The following is a 16,685-nucleotide window of genomic DNA, read 5'->3' as shown; positions in this document are numbered from 1 at the left end:
TGTCAAACTCTCGACAGGTTCATTTATACAGACACACACCTGCACAGTACACACACGAGTGGGCACGCACGCGCGCGCGCGCACGCACGCACGCACGCACGCACGCACGCACGCACGCACGCACGCACACCATGTCAGTGGAAAGGTATATAATCACTTTAACCCTGGCGTCCCTATTCGGGGATGTCATAATAGCTGAACATTCTGCAACAATACTGAACATTGGTGAAAGTTGCCAACCCAATGTTTTCACAAAAGGTGACACAATTCTTCGTCTGCTATGCTAGCAAGCCCACGAGGATAACTAACATACTGTCGTCCATGTCTACGTAGAATTTAGTAGAGAAGATGAACAGGTGGTCAAGTTTAGTTCTGGACACTAGTAGTTTGTTCTCTGGGCTGTCCAGTTAATAATAAAAGTAGACATTACAGCTCCATATTAGCATATAGCACAGCCCCACATGCAATTTCATTGGGCCATGGACCCCCATTTCAAATGATTCTGTCTCAGAAACCCTGTTATGCAAATATGTTTTTGTTTATCTTATCTCAGGTACTGTATGTACCAATGATGTGATCAATCAAAGAAAACAAACAAATTATCTGCATATGTACTTATGCAGAGAATTTGTTTGTTTTCTTTGATTGATCACTCTTCCCCCTTGCCCTGAATCTGAACCTTTGGATGATTATACTCCAGCCAGTACAGACCGTTGAGGTCTGCCAAACAGCTGCTTTTGACTGGTTCCTCAATTAAACTAAAGATCCAGAGGAGATCATGCCTTTGCTGTTGCAGCACCCACGCTCTGGAACAGCCTGCCTTTTAACATCAAAAGTGCCTGCAGTCCATTGAGGTGTTCATGTCTCTTCTCAAGACTCATCTCTTTTCTATGGCCTTTGATCATTCCTGATTTTTAACTTTACTTCGATTGTGTTTTGATGCTACGTGGGTATTTTATCGGAACCATGCCTTGAGCTGTACATGCATGCTATGATTTTCTCACATCTATCATACAGCCTTACAACATGGTCACAATCCTCTCAAACAGTCTTAAAACCAACAACATCAATATACAAACAGGCTATAAAAATAATGGATCAAAAAACCGACGAGTTGGCACCTTTGTGGTATTTAAATTAAATCAGACCCGTCTGAAGTGAGTGGGTGCTGTACTGTACTGTACTGTACTGTACTGTACTGTACTGTACTGTACTGTACTGTACTGTACTGTACTGTACTGTACTGTACTGTACTGTACTAGCCCTCCTCCCTGGCCTGTGTGTGTCTGTGTGTTAGGCTGTGCAACAGTGACATTTGGTGGTGAACAAACGCTATAATGCTATTTCCGTGCTCGGACACAGCCAGGGACACAGACACAGACCCAGGGACACAGACACACACATAGCTGGTTGCACCACTCAAAAACACAACCTTTTTGAAAATTCCTCTAATCTGGTGTGCAGGTTATGACATTACATGCACAATAGAATTACATTTTCTTTCTTTTATTTATAATGGGAAAAGTGGCACCCAGGACCAAAACTGGTGTCCACCCCTTGGCACCCAAAGAGTTAAGTTTGATAATTTTGTGTTTTCTTTCTACCATGAAAATGGTTTTTAAATGTTTACTTTACATGGTCATGTTTCACCTTTGTTCTCTGGACTGGTTGATAGTCTCCCGAGCTCCGGTAGAGCAACTACACGAGCCTCAACAAGTGGCAACTGTATTGTTCCCAGGTGTAACAATTCCTTCGGACAGTCTACCTTCTCAGTAAAGGACAGTCTGCCTCCTCAGTAAAGGACAGTCTACCTTCTCAGTAAAGGACAGTCTGCCTCCTCAGTAAAGGACAGTCTACCTCCTCAGTAAAGTACAGTCTACCTTCTCAGTAAAGGACAGTCTACCTTCTCAGTAAAGGACAGTCTGCCTTCTCAGTAAAGGACAGTCTGCCTTCTCAGTAAAGGACAGTCTGCCTTCTCAGTGAAGGACAGTCTGCCTTCTCAGTAAAGGACAGTCTACCTTCTCAGTAAAGGACAGTCTGCCTTCTCAGTAAAGGACAGTCTGCCTTCTCAGTAAAGGACAGTCTGCCTTCTCAGTGAAGGACAGTCTACCTCCTCAGTAAAGTACAGTCTACCTCCTCAGTAAAGGACAGTCTGCCTCCTCAGTAAAGGACAGTCTGCCTTCTCAGTAAAGGACAGTCTGTCTTCTCAGTTAAGGACAGTCTACCTTCTCAGTAAAGGACAGTCTGCCTTCTCAGTTAAGGACAGTCTACCTCCTCAGTAAAGTACAGTCTACCTTCTCAGTAAAGGACAGTCTACCTTCTCAGTAAAGGACAGTCTGCCTTCTCAGTAAAGGACAGTCTGCCTTCTCAGTAAAGGACAGTCTGCCTTCTCAGTGAAGGACAGTCTGCCTTCTCAGTAAAGGACAGTCTACCTTCTCAGTAAAGGACAGTCTGCCTTCTCAGTAAAGGACAGTCTGCCTTCTCAGTAAAGGACAGTCTGCCTTCTCAGTGAAGGACAGTCTACCTCCTCAGTAAAGTACAGTCTACCTTCTCAGTAAAGGACAGTCTACCTTCTCAGTAAAGGACAGTCTGCCTTCTCAGTAAAGGACAGTCTGCCTTCTCAGTAAAGGACAGTCTGCCTTCTCAGTGAAGGACAGTCTGCCTTCTCAGTAAAGGACAGTCTACCTTCTCAGTAAAGGACAGTCTGCCTTCTCAGTAAAGGACAGTCTGCCTTCTCAGTAAAGGACAGTCTGCCTTCTCAGTGAAGGACAGTCTGCCTTCTCAGTGAAGGACAGTCTACCTTCTCAGTAAAGGACAGTCTTCCTTCTCAGTAAAGGACAGTCTTCCTTCTCAGTAAAGGACAGTCTGTCTTCTCAGTGAAGGACAGTCTGCCTTCTCAGTGAAGGACAGTCTGCCTTCTCAGTGAAGGACAGTCTTCCTTCTCAGTAAAGGACAGTCTTCCTTCTCAGTAAAGGACAGTCTGTCTTCTCAGTGAAGGACAGTCTGCCTTCTCAGTGAAGGACAGTCTGCCTTCTCAGTGAAGGACAGTCTACCTTCTCAGTAAAGGACAGTCTTCCTTCTCAGTAAAGGACAGTCTGCCTTCTCAGTGAAGGACAGTCTGCCTTCTCAGTGAAGGACAGTCTACCTTCTCAGTAAAGGACAGTCTGCCTTCTCAGTAAAGGACAGTCATCCTTCTCAGTAAAGGACAGTCATCCTTCTCAGTAAAGGACAGTCTTCCTTCTCAGTAAAGGACAGTCATCCTTCTCAGTAAAGGACAGTCTTCCTTCTCAGTGAAGGACAGTCTGTGTTCTCAGTAAAGGACAGTCTTCCTTCTCAGTAAAGGACAGTCTGCCTTCTCAGTAAAAGGGGGCAAACCTTTGGACCTCCTTGTCTACGGGTCTAAAACTAGAAACGGATGGTAATGTTTTCTACAGAGGACTCAAACTATGGTTGAAATCAAATCAACTGTGTTCGCATGTATAGTGTCTGACTGGTTACCTGAGTGATTATGTCTACTTTTGTTTTATAGATCAATGTAATGGGTATTGTATTTTTTGTACACAATTGTTTTTAGTATAGGTAGTTAAAAATTGTATAGAAAGGCCTAAACCAGGCACTGGGGTTGCAAATTAGCCGTGGCTAGTATAAACCCTATGTACAGCGCAACGGTTTCTTGTTTTTACAACTTGACACTTTGCAGTATTATGCGTGTCTTAAGTACCAGGTCTTATTACTTAACTTAAGACCTGGAGGCATAAGACCTTAGGTCTTACTTAACATAAGACCTGGTACTTAAGACACGCATAATACTGCCCATTGTTTTTTGTATTGTCCCTGTTAAATTTTTTTGCCTGGGGACCCCCCTCAAGGAATCGCGGGGGTCCCCAGATACCACATTGGGAACCGCCGATGCCCTGGAGGTTTAGACACAGGAGTTATCTGCACAACCCCAGCAAAAAGGAGCAATGGCGCCACCCTGCCTAGAGAGCAAGGCTGAAAACCTTGGGCTCTATTTTCGTCCATGCTAAACCCCTTATCCCTAAACTACTCTGCCTTTTTACTATTTTGAAAAACATCTTTGAATAGTTAAAATAGCCTGCTCACAACATGTCGATGTAGATTGGCTATTTTAACTATTCAAAAAGGCAAAGTAGTGGCCTGGGCCATGGCTCAATGGTCCAGGTACCTTGGCTGGTAATCCAGTCTGGCAGTGTGCCGCGGGTTCGACTCCCGATCCCGACGGCCTTTACTGCATGTCTTCCCCCCCCATCTCTCTCCCCATTTCCTGTCAGCCTACTGTCTGTCCCTCCATAAAAATATAAAATAAAGGCGAAAGCCACAACAACAAAAAAACATGTAAAAAGGCAAAGTAGTTTAGGGATAAGGGGTTTAGCTTAGACGAAAATAGAGCCCCTTGTCTATAGAGTAGAGTGTAATTGTCCATTCTACCCTCAACCATGTGGATTGAGTCTTAAGTGGAAACCAGCACCTGGCACTGGCTCAGCCTGGAACAGCTGCCAGTGGTGGAAAGTTACATTTACTTAAGTACTGTACTCAAGTAAAACATTTTGTTTTACTCAACTGGAGTATTTAGGCAAATATTGTACTTTTTACTCCACTACATTTATTTGTTAAGCGGCTACAATTAGATTACAAAAAGATTTTGATTATTACTACAAAGCATATCCACTCGTCACCACTTCAGCCCTATATGTACATTGCGGCCATTTGAAAATAGCAGATCTACAAGCTCACAATGCGTCACATTTTTGTTTCCATTCGGGTCCCATGCACTCACACACATAGTCATGAACAATAATCTAAAACAGTAATTGGTCACCTCCTCTCCCTCTGACCTGCTGACAGGTGAAAATGTAGGTCTGTTTTAAAGGAGGCCAGTGATTTGCTCGTTTTAAGGGAAGGGGGAGGGCATTCCACACCTGAATAGCAGTGCTGCGGAAGGTGAATTTTCAATTTACCCATATTTGTTTTGTAAGTGGGTGGCACCAGATCATTGTCTAGTTTTGTGGCTGTGGGTGTGAGTTTTGTGGCAGATTTGTAGATCTGCTATTTTCAAAATACTTTTTTATACATTTTTTTATTACACTTGAAATGGGACATTCTGCATAATGAGTAATTTTACTTTTGGTACTTCGAGTACATTTTGATGCCAATACTTTTGTGCTTTTACTCAAGTACAATATTTCAATATTGCAGTATTGATACTTTTACTTAAGTAAAAAAATGTGAGTACTCTTTCCACCACTGACAGCTGCAAAGCTTGAACAATATTCACGCACGCACGCACGCACGCACGCACGCACATGTGTCTTATTTCCCCATATTGCCGCGGGCATACATGGTCTGTATTCTTCTTCTGGGTAGAATAATGTCCAGATCATTGGTCTAAAACCTTAAATTGGACACAGAGAGACACAGACAAGGATGAAGAGGCAAAGCCCTCAGGTCAACGTTAACGAGCACTGCTCAAAGGCTCTCCCGACTTCCTGCCTATAACACAGTTATCACATTTCCTGTGTGTGCGCGGAACGTATGCATGCATGTGCACGTGCATCTGTATGAGTGTGTGCGTGTGGGCGCGTGCGTGTGTGTGTGTATGTGTAATCCCAGAGTAACAGGCACTGACTAATTGCATGTATCTTTGATGTTGCTTCTCAAAGTCAGTGGTGGGTGGCGTGTGTGTGTGTGTGTGTGTGTGTGTGTGTGTGTGTGTGTGTGTGTGTGTGTGTGTGTGTGTGTGTGTGTGTGTGTGTGTGCGCGCACGCACGCACGCACGCATCAAAGAGGAGCTGCAGAAAGCAGATACATACCCACTCATTTTTCAAAAATTTAAAGTAAAATTCAAGTAAAGAATCAGACCAGTCTGAAGCGAGTGGTGCAACAGCACCCCCTATTGGTACTCTAAACGGACATAGTCACATAGTCACATAGGTTAGGACATAGGTTAGGACATAGGGACAAAGCTGTTCCTTGGAGTGGTTGCACCACTCAAAAAAACTTATTTTGCTACAGTACATATAAAATATATATATATTAGGCAGGGGATATTAATAAAATCTGGGAATACATTTCTTACAAAGACATTTCTTCACCAATGTGTTTGTAAAGGTGTCTACTAACACATTTCAAAGATTGAAATTCAGTTCCCCTATAGGGGCATTTTTGACAGCTGCTGAAAGTTGGGGTACCCTTAAACCTTATGCAGGCAAAAATATACTTTCTTTTTATTCTGCTTTAAGTAGTATGTGAGGGGTCAAACTAGGGGTTTTTTACGATTCTGAATCCAAGAAATGTAGAATTTGAACAAACAAAACAAAAAGGAGGTCACAGTGCCTCAGTCCATGTTTGTGTTGGGAGAGCTACAGTATATGTCTGCGCTGTTACTACAGACAGCCAGGACAGCTGTACGGTTCATGCACATCATGGGTCTGTGCGTGTGCGTGTGCGCGCGTGCGTGCGTGCGTGCGTGCGTGCGTGCTAAAATCCTCAGTGTTAATGAATCTATCTGTAACTCACACATTGATTCTCACTCTCAAGAGTCAAGGATTTGACTAGTGTAGAGAAGTGAAATACAGTTTAAGGAGAACATACAGTAAGACGTACCAAAGAAGAAGTGGGACGAAGTTAAAACGTATTTATGACATCACAACGTTTTATGAAAGTGTGTGGGTGTGTGTGTGTGTGTGTGTGTGTGTGTGTGTGTGCTCCATCCTCTCCATCACAGTATACAGTGTTATGTAACGAGGTCAAATGTCAGAACGTATCCACATGAATGAAAGATGAAGATGTTGTAGTGTAGCCTAATGCCCCATGTGGAAATAAACAGTGCAGAAAGGAGAACATTAGGAGCAAGACGTTGGGGGGGACGGGAAGGACAGGAGAGAGAGAGAGAGAGAGAGAGAGAGAGAGAGAGAGAGAGAGAGAGAGAGACAGAGAGAGAGAGACAGAGAGAGAGAGAGGGAGAGGGGGAGGGAGGGAGAGGGAGAGGGACAGAGAGAGAGACAGAGAGAGAGAGAGAGAGAGAGGGAGAGGGAGAGGGAGAGGGAGAGAGAGAGAGAGAGAGAGAGAGAGAGAGAGAACAGGGTTCTGGGAGGTTAGCTGTGTGCAACATGTGAGACCTCCAGTGGTGGAAAAAGTACTCACATTTGTTTATTTTTAAGTAAAAGTATTAAATACTGCAATGTAGAAATACTCAACAATTAAGTAAAAGTCCGGAATTCAGAATGTACTTGGAGTAAAAGTACAAAAGTGTTGTCATTAAAATGTACTTAAAGTACCAAAAGTAAAAGTACTCATTATGCAGAATGTCCCATTAAATATGCCTGTACAGTAAATACTTTGTGTATCATGCACTGAAAGAGGTATACAAAAGTCTCAACATGTGGGAAAACTGTCAATATGCAGTCAATCTAATTCAGTCATTACAATAACTCCAACTATTATGGACGTTAAAGATTTCACATCAGCAGCCACTTCCAGACCAATACATAAATACATTGCAAAAGGATTCAATTGTGCTACCAGTATATACAATTGAACGTACCTTGATACTCCAATATAGTTTAATCCTGAGCTTGAGGTGGACAAAATATCGTACAATACGTCAATAATAATAATAAACAGGCTGTGAGCAGAGAGTGGAGCTAGAGAGGTGCAGGAGAATTAAAAAAGAAATACCTGCATGGAAGAGAGACAAACAGGTATAGTAGGAGGAGAGAGAGAGAGAGAGAGAGAGAGAGAGAGAGAGAGAGAGAGAGAGAGAGAGAGAGAGAGAGAGAGAGAGAGAGAGAAACACCAATAGTAAACAGGGGAGGGAGAGCGAGTGATAGAAGTTGTGAGTCACAGAGAAAAGAGAGACATAGGGTGTAATGGACATATAGAGCGAGAGAGAGAGAGAGAGAGAGAGAGAGAGAGAGAGAGAGGGAGAGTTAAGCCCCGGATGTTGATCTGAGTTGTAATAGTTAAGTGTCTCAGTGGAACACTTACTTACTGGACCACATCCCAGACCCTCTCTGCATGTCCCCTTCCTTCCTTCCCTCCCTCCCTCCCTTCCCTCCCTCCCTCCCTCCAGACAGAATTCAGCAATAATACTGTACTATCACCCAAGACCCAGTTTTATTAATTCATACTTATCCGACTACACACAATATGTTAAAGTCATGAATTAGGAAGGAAGGAAGGAAGGAAGGAAGATATGAATAAGCTAGCTTGTCTTAGCCTGGAAACCAGACGAATCTGCTACAGGAAAAAAGACAAAAAAAGCTACGCAGTGATATCAGTCTGGCCATGCCAGGCTAGCTTGTCTTAGACTGGGATAAATTACTGCAAAGCAGAAGTCTCGTAACACTCCAGGGTGCACGGCTCAACAACGTCATGACAACGCTGAGGAAGACTGGTTAAGTTGAAACGTGGTCGTTGTCTCTGTGCGTGAGAGGTAAATAAAAAACCGATGTGAAAAGGACATTGATTTGTGTGCTGGCTACTCCCTTACTTGTCTCAGACTACTGGGACACGGACCAAGAAAGCCCTGTCTGAGTTCGACCTCACAGAGACGCGTCAAGACGACCCCATCACAGCTCCAGGAATAGTTGCTGTCTAGGAGTCCAGCGAAATTCCTCTCCTCTTCACCTCTCACTCTTCACCTCACCCAGTCTGTCCTCGTTTACACTCTACTACTTTTTTCAGTCATTTTAGTTTGTACTCTGGTCTCTGAAAATAGTAGATCTACAAGCTCACTGTGGCGCGTTGTGAGCTTGTAGTTCGGTTATTTTCAGTATGTAAAAGTGTACGACGCCATATATTGCCAAAATACATTTTAATATCGTGATATCTTATTTCGTCATTTCAGATGACTAAAAGTCTAAAACTAAATTAAATTTTATACAAAAGAAAAAAATTGCGGTCAAAATCAACACTGCAAAGACCCAACAGCGCCACTCACTCGCACATCTTTTGGTTCTGTCCTCACAGCTGCTGAATGAAGGGATCAATCCAGCCTCTCTGAGCTAATTTGTTATGAATAACTGACCTTGGGGAAAAAAAGGGGGTGGGGTGAAAGAAAACTCCACTCACTATAAACAAAAATATTCCACACTGAAAACATCTCTGTGACTCCTCACAGCTGCTGCTCTTAGTAAGTGTTTAATGTCTTGTGCCTGATCATTTACCCGGCGCCAAATACGAGCCACTCCACTTCTAAAGCATGTTGAGTCTAGCGATACAGAAAGTCTATTGCATTGCCGACTGTGCCTGGTGTGGCTGCAGGAGGCCAAGCAATTAACATTTCTAATGACTTTTTAGTTTTTACTGTTAATGATCTTTTAATGACATCTCGTCTGTTGTTTTTACACGTATGTTGTTGCACTGGGGAGAATGATATTTTGCCCCCATGATGAATGCAGTTTCTATTATGGAAAATGGTAAATGGTGCATTTATATAGCGCCTTTATCCAAGGCGCTTTACATAGATTGTGCATTACATTCACCCATTCACACACACATTCATACACCGATTGAGGCAGAAGCCATGCAAGGTAACAACCAGCACATCGGGAGCAATTTGGGGTTCAGTGTCTTGCCCAAAGACACTTCGACATGTAGACAGGAGGAGCCGGGATTCGAACCGCCGACCCATGGATCATTGGACGACCTGCTCTACCTCTTGAGCCACAGTCGCCCCGGAAGATGGAAGTGACAATAAGGAACCACGAACGAACATGCTCCGTATATGCATCAATCACTGTTTCAGAAGTGATTCTGTGAACGATTGCGCTTTGAATTTAAGATCCTTACGCCATACGCCGGACATCATTTTACATAGTGTGCATTATATTGTGTCGTCTCTCTAGCTTTTGCTACACGCAGCCAGTCAGTCGCCCCCAGAAAAAGGAATCTGGAGCTAGGCTACTTCTGTTAAAGCATGTTGTGAAACAGCATGTACTGTGTTTGTTTTACACATTTCTCAGGTTGGGTCATTGGACAAAATAACATTGAGGCACGCCATCTATGTTTCTATTGAGCAGTTGAGCAAGTGATCACCGTAATCGACTCTCTCTTCACGTTTCAGCGATCCAACCTAATAGTGGTCCATACCGTATACGCCACTGGTTCCAACGCGTCGCAACGCGGTATGGGTCCCTTTAGTTTTAGTTTTTAATTATTTCAAAACATAAAAAATAAAAACATTCCCAAAAAAGCAAAGATTTTCAGGAATAAGTCAGTAGTTTCATAAAGAAATCAAAGACAAATCTAAGAAATTCCATAAATTAGAAAACAAAGAAGGTAGTGAAAATAGCAGAAATTGTAGATATTTATTTCACTAGTTTGGATCCCAGGCAAAACGGGTTCTTGAGCTAAAAAGGTTTGGGGGGGAAACCACTGCCGTACACACTACTAGTAGCCTATAGTATGTAGTACTCACGGTTCCGCTTAGCAGCCAGTCTATGAGAGCGTTGGCCGTCTCCGTGGGTAGCTGTGACCTGAGGCTGCCTCTGGCGTCCTGACCGCTGTGCAGGTCCAAGGCCAGCTTCAGCTCCTCGGCCAGCTGCAGCACCTGCAGTGGACCGGTGCTCACCGGAGAACCCAGCTCGTACAGGCCATTAAACTCTGCTGCCGCTGCCTTGGAGCCTGAGGGGAGAGAGAGAGAGAGAGAGAGAGAGAGAGAGAGAGAGAGAGAGAGAGAGAGAGAGAGAGAGAGAGAGCGAGAGAGCGAGAGAGCGAGAGAGAGAGAGAGCCCACAGGAGAGGCGGAGGAGAAGAAAGGAGAGATTACTTAACCACTGTTTTATTACCTTTATTTAATCAGGGAAGACCATTGAGAGCATGCTCAATGGTCTTATGCAAGAAACCACTTGAACCCTAGCATCCCAATTCTGGGCGTGCGTGCATTAAAATAAACTGCGTTTGGGACACTACATAGGTTCTAGCCTAGGTAGTTAAATGTCTGAAAAAAAGGTCAGCTCTTACAGCATAAAACATTACCTGCCATATGCACAATTTACAGTAGAATTGGCAAAGAGGCTCCTATTCCAGCTGTAAGTGTAAAGTACATTTTCAGGACAGTGAGTACTTAATGTTAATGCGTCGCAGTTGTAGAGAAGCAGAACTAATCGAAGACATACATCCTCCTCAGTGTCTCCAAATGTCCATGTGTCACCTGGATCCTTTCCCTGGCACTTACGCACATTCACAGACACAAAAATGCATGTGTGCGCACACACACTGTGTGTGCGTGCGACGTGCGTGTGTGCGCGTGTGTGGTGGTTGACTAGTTACTAGATGAAGTTAGCCATTGCACTGCCAAATAGCCTTACAAAACAAACCCTTCATGTACATGAAAAAGAGCACATGATGTAAACAACATGTGATATTTCCCTCCTCTCTGGAATCTTGCTGCTTGTAACTTACTGCCTGTCAGCCAAGAGGCCTGCACAGCTGCACAACACAGCCAGAGAGTTATCCTGAAGCCAATTGGAGAATTCATTGTCACATGTCTGTCATGTTTACTGTAGCAGTAACCCATGATTGTGTATGTACTGTTACTGTATATGGACGCAAGTGGATATATGCACACACACACACACACACACACACACACACACACACACACACACACACACACACACACACACACACACACACACACACACACACACACACACACACACACACACACACACACACACACACACACACACACACACACACACACACACACACACACACACACACACACACTCTCCTCCCATCATTGAAGACCAGCCCTAGGTGCCCATGGAGGCCAGGAGAGGAAAGGCTTAACTACTTAACCCTGTCTAACTACAAACTACTACTATTAACACTGTCTAACTACAAACTACTGTACCACTGCTAATCAACCCTGTCTAACTATCTCAAAGAGACTCCTATACAGTATATTTAATTTCCTCACGAAAAGAAAGAAAACGAGAAAAAAAACAGACAATTACTTTCATAATGCGTTCTTTAGATTCTAAAGGTAAGAGGAGGAAAAACTTAAATATTCATATTCATTCAAATAGATGCAATTAGTTTCCACTGAAATTACCACAAATACAGAATATGGGTATGCGCGTGACATCATCATCAAACCAGGAAGTTATGCAGGAACGCCTACTGAGTGGCAAAAAACTACTTTCTGGCCTCGACAGCCCATACATCCACACAGAAAAGTCCTTTCTGATTGCATTAAACAACATTAAACAATGTTAAACTCACTTTGCCTGTTGCTTTGCCACTCGATTTGCCACTCGATGTGCCATTCACTTTAAGCATGCGCATACTCTCTATTCTGGTACAGAATGCTATGCTGGAGGGGGGGTGGGGCCCGCACACCATTCTTTTGGTAAACAATTACTTTATTGAACAAACGACAACGTTTCCATCTTAGTAGATCTTCGTCAGGTCAGTATGATACTGACCCCCACCTCCTTCCGTGACTGCCTTATCCCATTTTGGGCGGGAACCCCTTTTGGCGTTTTAAACATTGTTATAATTTAGCTATTGAAAAATAGCAGATCTACAAGCTCATAGCGCGCCACCGAGTGGCACGCTACGAGCTTGTAGGTCTGCTATTTTTGAAAAATTGTGAAAATGTGGCGCAAATGTTTGAATATATATTCTTTCAGAGCGAACGTTTTTAACTCAAATCTTTGCTCAGGTCTAAATGGGTTATTGGCCCTGCACTGTCGAGGTCACGGTGCATGTAAATACTGTAGGTATGCTCGGACAGTATGCTATGCTGCACATTTAACCTATTTAGGCCTGACGTCAAAATTAAAAAAAAATGTTTTCTAAATCATGACAATTTTCTGAAAGATTTGAGGCACATTTTAACGATTTAAAAAAAATAGCAGACCTACAAGTTCATAGCACGCCACTCGGTGACGCGCTATGAGCTTGTAGATCTGCTATTTTTCAATAGCTAAATTATAACATAATGTATGTAACCACCAAAAGGGGTTCCCACTCAAAATGGGTTAACTGATTTCTCTTACTCAGAGATGGTCCGCCTGCAACCACTAGATGGCAGCACCATTTTTTAAACCATACAAGTAAAGACTGTTACATCAAAGACATTACCAGTCAGCAAAGTGCTCTGGATGTTGCTCTCATAACATAACAACATGTTGAACCCATGCACTTCATTCTGGAATGCAATCTGACTGCCATGTCAGAGCACTGCAGATAAAGGCTTCTAATTTCCTTGTTAATGATTGGCTGATCATATCACTAATGGGATTTTTAATGCAGTTCTATTTGTGGTCATTGAGAGGCATTCGGTGACCTTGATGAGGCCATGTTTTCTTTCCTTTTCTTTTTTTGTCAGCAGCAGCAGCAACTGACAGATCCTTAGAGAAGACAGCTTTATACGTAACATTCAGTGGTGGAAGTAGTACTCACATATATATTTTGCACTTCAGTAAAAGTATCAATACTGCAATGTAGGAATACTCTGTTACAAGTGAAAGTCCAGAATTCAAAATGTACTTGAGTGGAGAATGTCTCATTTCATGTTTTCAAATGTATACGTTTTTGAAAATAGCAGATGTGACGCATTGTGAGCTTGTAGATCGGCTATTTTCAAATGGCCCGAAATGTGTCTCTAGGGCTGAAGTGGTTTTGTAATAATAATCAAAATCTACAAACAAAGTTTTCAAATAATTGTAGTGGAGTAAAAGTACAATATTTGCCTCTGAGTGAGATGTAGTGGAGTAGAAGTAAAAATATTGGAAATACTCAAGTAAAGTATACAAATACCTCCAATTTAAAGTGCAGTACTTAAGTAAATGTACTTAGTTACTTTACACCACTGGTGACATTCGAGTGTGAGTGATCAAATCAACGTGTCACTGTTTATGAGGCAAGCCTTGGTTTTACTACTGCATCTTCTGTCTTATTTCTCTGGAGTTTCCCGCCTGCTGTTCACTTTCACTCGATAACTGGCATTGTTTTCGCCCAAGGATACACGCACACACACACTGGCAGGCCCACACACACACACACACACTGGCAGGCCCACACATTCATTGGCAGGCCACATTAAGCATTTGCCCCCTGTTAGTTAAATCGTCTTGGCAATGTCTTCGCTTGCCAGCAGGAAGCAAGATCCCATGAAGCAAGCACAGACATGTGCGCGCGCACATGCACGCACACACACTCTGTGTTCTACACTTGGCACTAAATTGGTAATCAGTCATTTAACACAGACACACACACACACACACACGTGCGCACGCACACACGCCATGTCATCACTTTAACCTCAGCCCAATGCAGTGATGATGCTTACATGTCATCACTGTCAGGACTTGAACTCATGTAAGTACACGCATAAAGGTTTAGACCTCTCATTACTCTTGTACTAGGTTAGCAAAACAGCTGCGTAGAAACATAAGAAAAGTACATTAGACATGCATGCATCTCCCAAACGTTTAGTCTCTGGAAACAGCAACATGGTTATACTGAGGCTGCTTGCAATGGATCAATACACTGTGTGATATCAAATCATGTCTCAACACTCTGTGGCCCCTATTCCACTGGGGGTGAACCGGTTCCGTTCTTGCACATGCATTTTTGTGTCTGTGAATGTGCGTAAGTGCCAGGGAAAGGATCCAGGTGACACATGGACATTTGGAGACATTGAGGAGTATGTATGTCTTCGATTAGTTCTGCTTCGCTACAACTGTGGCGCATTAACATTAAGTACTCACTGTCCTGAACCGGCTAAAAATGCATTTTCGGCCTACTCAGTTTCGGCCCAAATAGGCAGAAAATATATCACCGAATAGTGCAATGCAATTAATGCATTCAAAAGAGCTGAATAAATGTTTTATGGACCCATAATAGTGATTATTATTTAAGTTACGTTTTGCCATAACCATTTCTTTTGCCATAAATCAGGTAGCTTTAAGGTACGGCCATGACAGCAATGGTAGGAAAAAAGATGTATAATATTAATCATATTCGGTATTCGGTTTTCGGCCAACTGTTTCCTATATTCGGTATTCGGTTTCGGCCAAGTATTTCCCTTTCGGTGGATCCCTACGTGTAGTTATAAACCATCATTAAAAATAAAGAACGGAAGCCGTTCTAGAACCAAAGTTATTTTGGTGGAAAAGGGGCCAGGATGATATCGAATCATAAGACTAGGCCATGAAACTTCAAATATTACAGTAGATCCAACTCGATATCTGACATATGGTGCAATCTGGTGGTCAAAGGCCAAGGTCATTGATAAGGCCACATGGCTCAACAATGCACAGTTGCACACCTATTTGGGGTGTTTTCATTTGGTCTCCGTATTCTCCTTCAAAGAAGCATTGTAAATTCACAAATTATGTTTTGTGCTTTTGTGTGTGAATGGGTTGATCCGGTTGTGTCCCTTTTGATTTTAAACATTTAAAACTATGCACACCACTAGGTTGCCCTTGTTTGGTCCTGGGACCAACAAACAGTGTGATAGCTGTACACGAATACTGCTTACAGTAACAACAGAAAACTGTGTTGTTGAAAAACATCCATTACTGGGATTGCCTTGCATTAGGCTCAGGGACCGACACTGTGTCAAGGATCTGGGTTCGAGGCCTGTTCTTAGTATTACCTGCTATAATGTCATCCATCTGCTCCAGGGCTGCCTCCAACATGTGACTGGCATCAGTTTCCATGGCAATTGATGGCAGCATCAGACCAGAGACCTTTCAATGTTCTGTGAAGAGGAGAGACAAATTGGACATATTGAGACAACCGACAAAGTCTTGATGCCACAAATTGAATAATTACACATTCTAATCCACAGAAAAAAGAAACTCTAGCTGACATGTTGCTTTTTCCATGAGCGTTCATTTGGCCCGGTCAGGGCCCAGGGTTTGATTTGTAGAAAATAATGATTCTGGGCCTGGGCCATGGTTCAATGGTCCAGGCACCTTGGCTGGTAATCCAGTCTGGTAGTGTGCCGCGGGTTCGACTCCCGATCCCGACGGCCTTTACTGCATGTCTTCCCCCCATCTCTCTCCCCATTTCCTGTCAGCCTACTGTCTGTCCCTCCATAAAAAAATAAAATAAAGGCGAAAGCCACAAAAAACATAAAAAAAAAAGAAATAATGATTCTGATAAACGGTTAGAATGGAAAGTGATAGACAAAAGACAGCAACGAGGGTCAGCACGCTCGCCCTCATTTCTTCCCGCTGACCTCACGCCGACCGCTATAGGTGGTGCGGTTCTTATATTCTTGTATTTGTGTTACTGACGATAAGGTTAAAAATTGCACCTGTGTGAACTGAGCGGTGGAACTAGTTACTGTACTGTGCTCTTTACCAGGGGTTCTCAACGTTTTTGGCCGGGGACCCCCGAAAATACTTTGGCAATGTCTCGGGACCCCCGCCCCGCCCCCTCCTGACCCCCAATATAAATTGACTTCTACAATAACCTTAATAATATAGACAATACACCATAACTATACCAGATATAATCATTAGGGAAGGTGTATGCATGTACTGTGTACTATATGTAAACTCTTCATTTCCATTTTCTAGCCATAAGTTGCAAAAAAAAAATAATAATAATTTGGCGACCCCCCGAGGGGTCGCGACCCACGGGTTGAGAACCCCTGCTCTTTACTGTACTCGTACTGTACTGTGCTAGTGTTGT

General features: G+C 43.1%; 1 protein-coding gene across 2 annotated transcripts in view; it reads right to left on the bottom strand.

The window, feature by feature from the left end:
* The window catches only part of ppfibp2b (PPFIA binding protein 2b), a 156,980-nt gene that overhangs the window by 69,206 nt on the left and 71,089 nt on the right, over nucleotides 1–16,685 (bottom strand). For both annotated transcript variants that reach the window (XM_079501459.1, XM_079501460.1), the window contains exons 2-3: nucleotides 15,640–15,744; nucleotides 10,442–10,647 (exon numbers count right to left, since the gene is read on the bottom strand). In XM_079501459.1, the coding sequence (XP_079357585.1) occupies nucleotides 10,442–10,647; nucleotides 15,640–15,721 (288 nt within the window). In that variant the 5' untranslated portion in view covers nucleotides 15,722–15,744. The remainder of the gene's footprint in view (nucleotides 1–10,441; nucleotides 10,648–15,639; nucleotides 15,745–16,685) is intronic.

This window comes from Electrona antarctica, assembly GCF_951216825.1.
Source record: "Electrona antarctica genome assembly, chromosome: 5".
Classification (NCBI taxonomy): domain Eukaryota; kingdom Metazoa; phylum Chordata; class Actinopteri; order Myctophiformes; family Myctophidae; genus Electrona; species Electrona antarctica.
The sequence above is the reverse complement of the archived record's forward strand: the minus strand, read 5'-3'. Positions and strand labels throughout refer to the sequence as shown.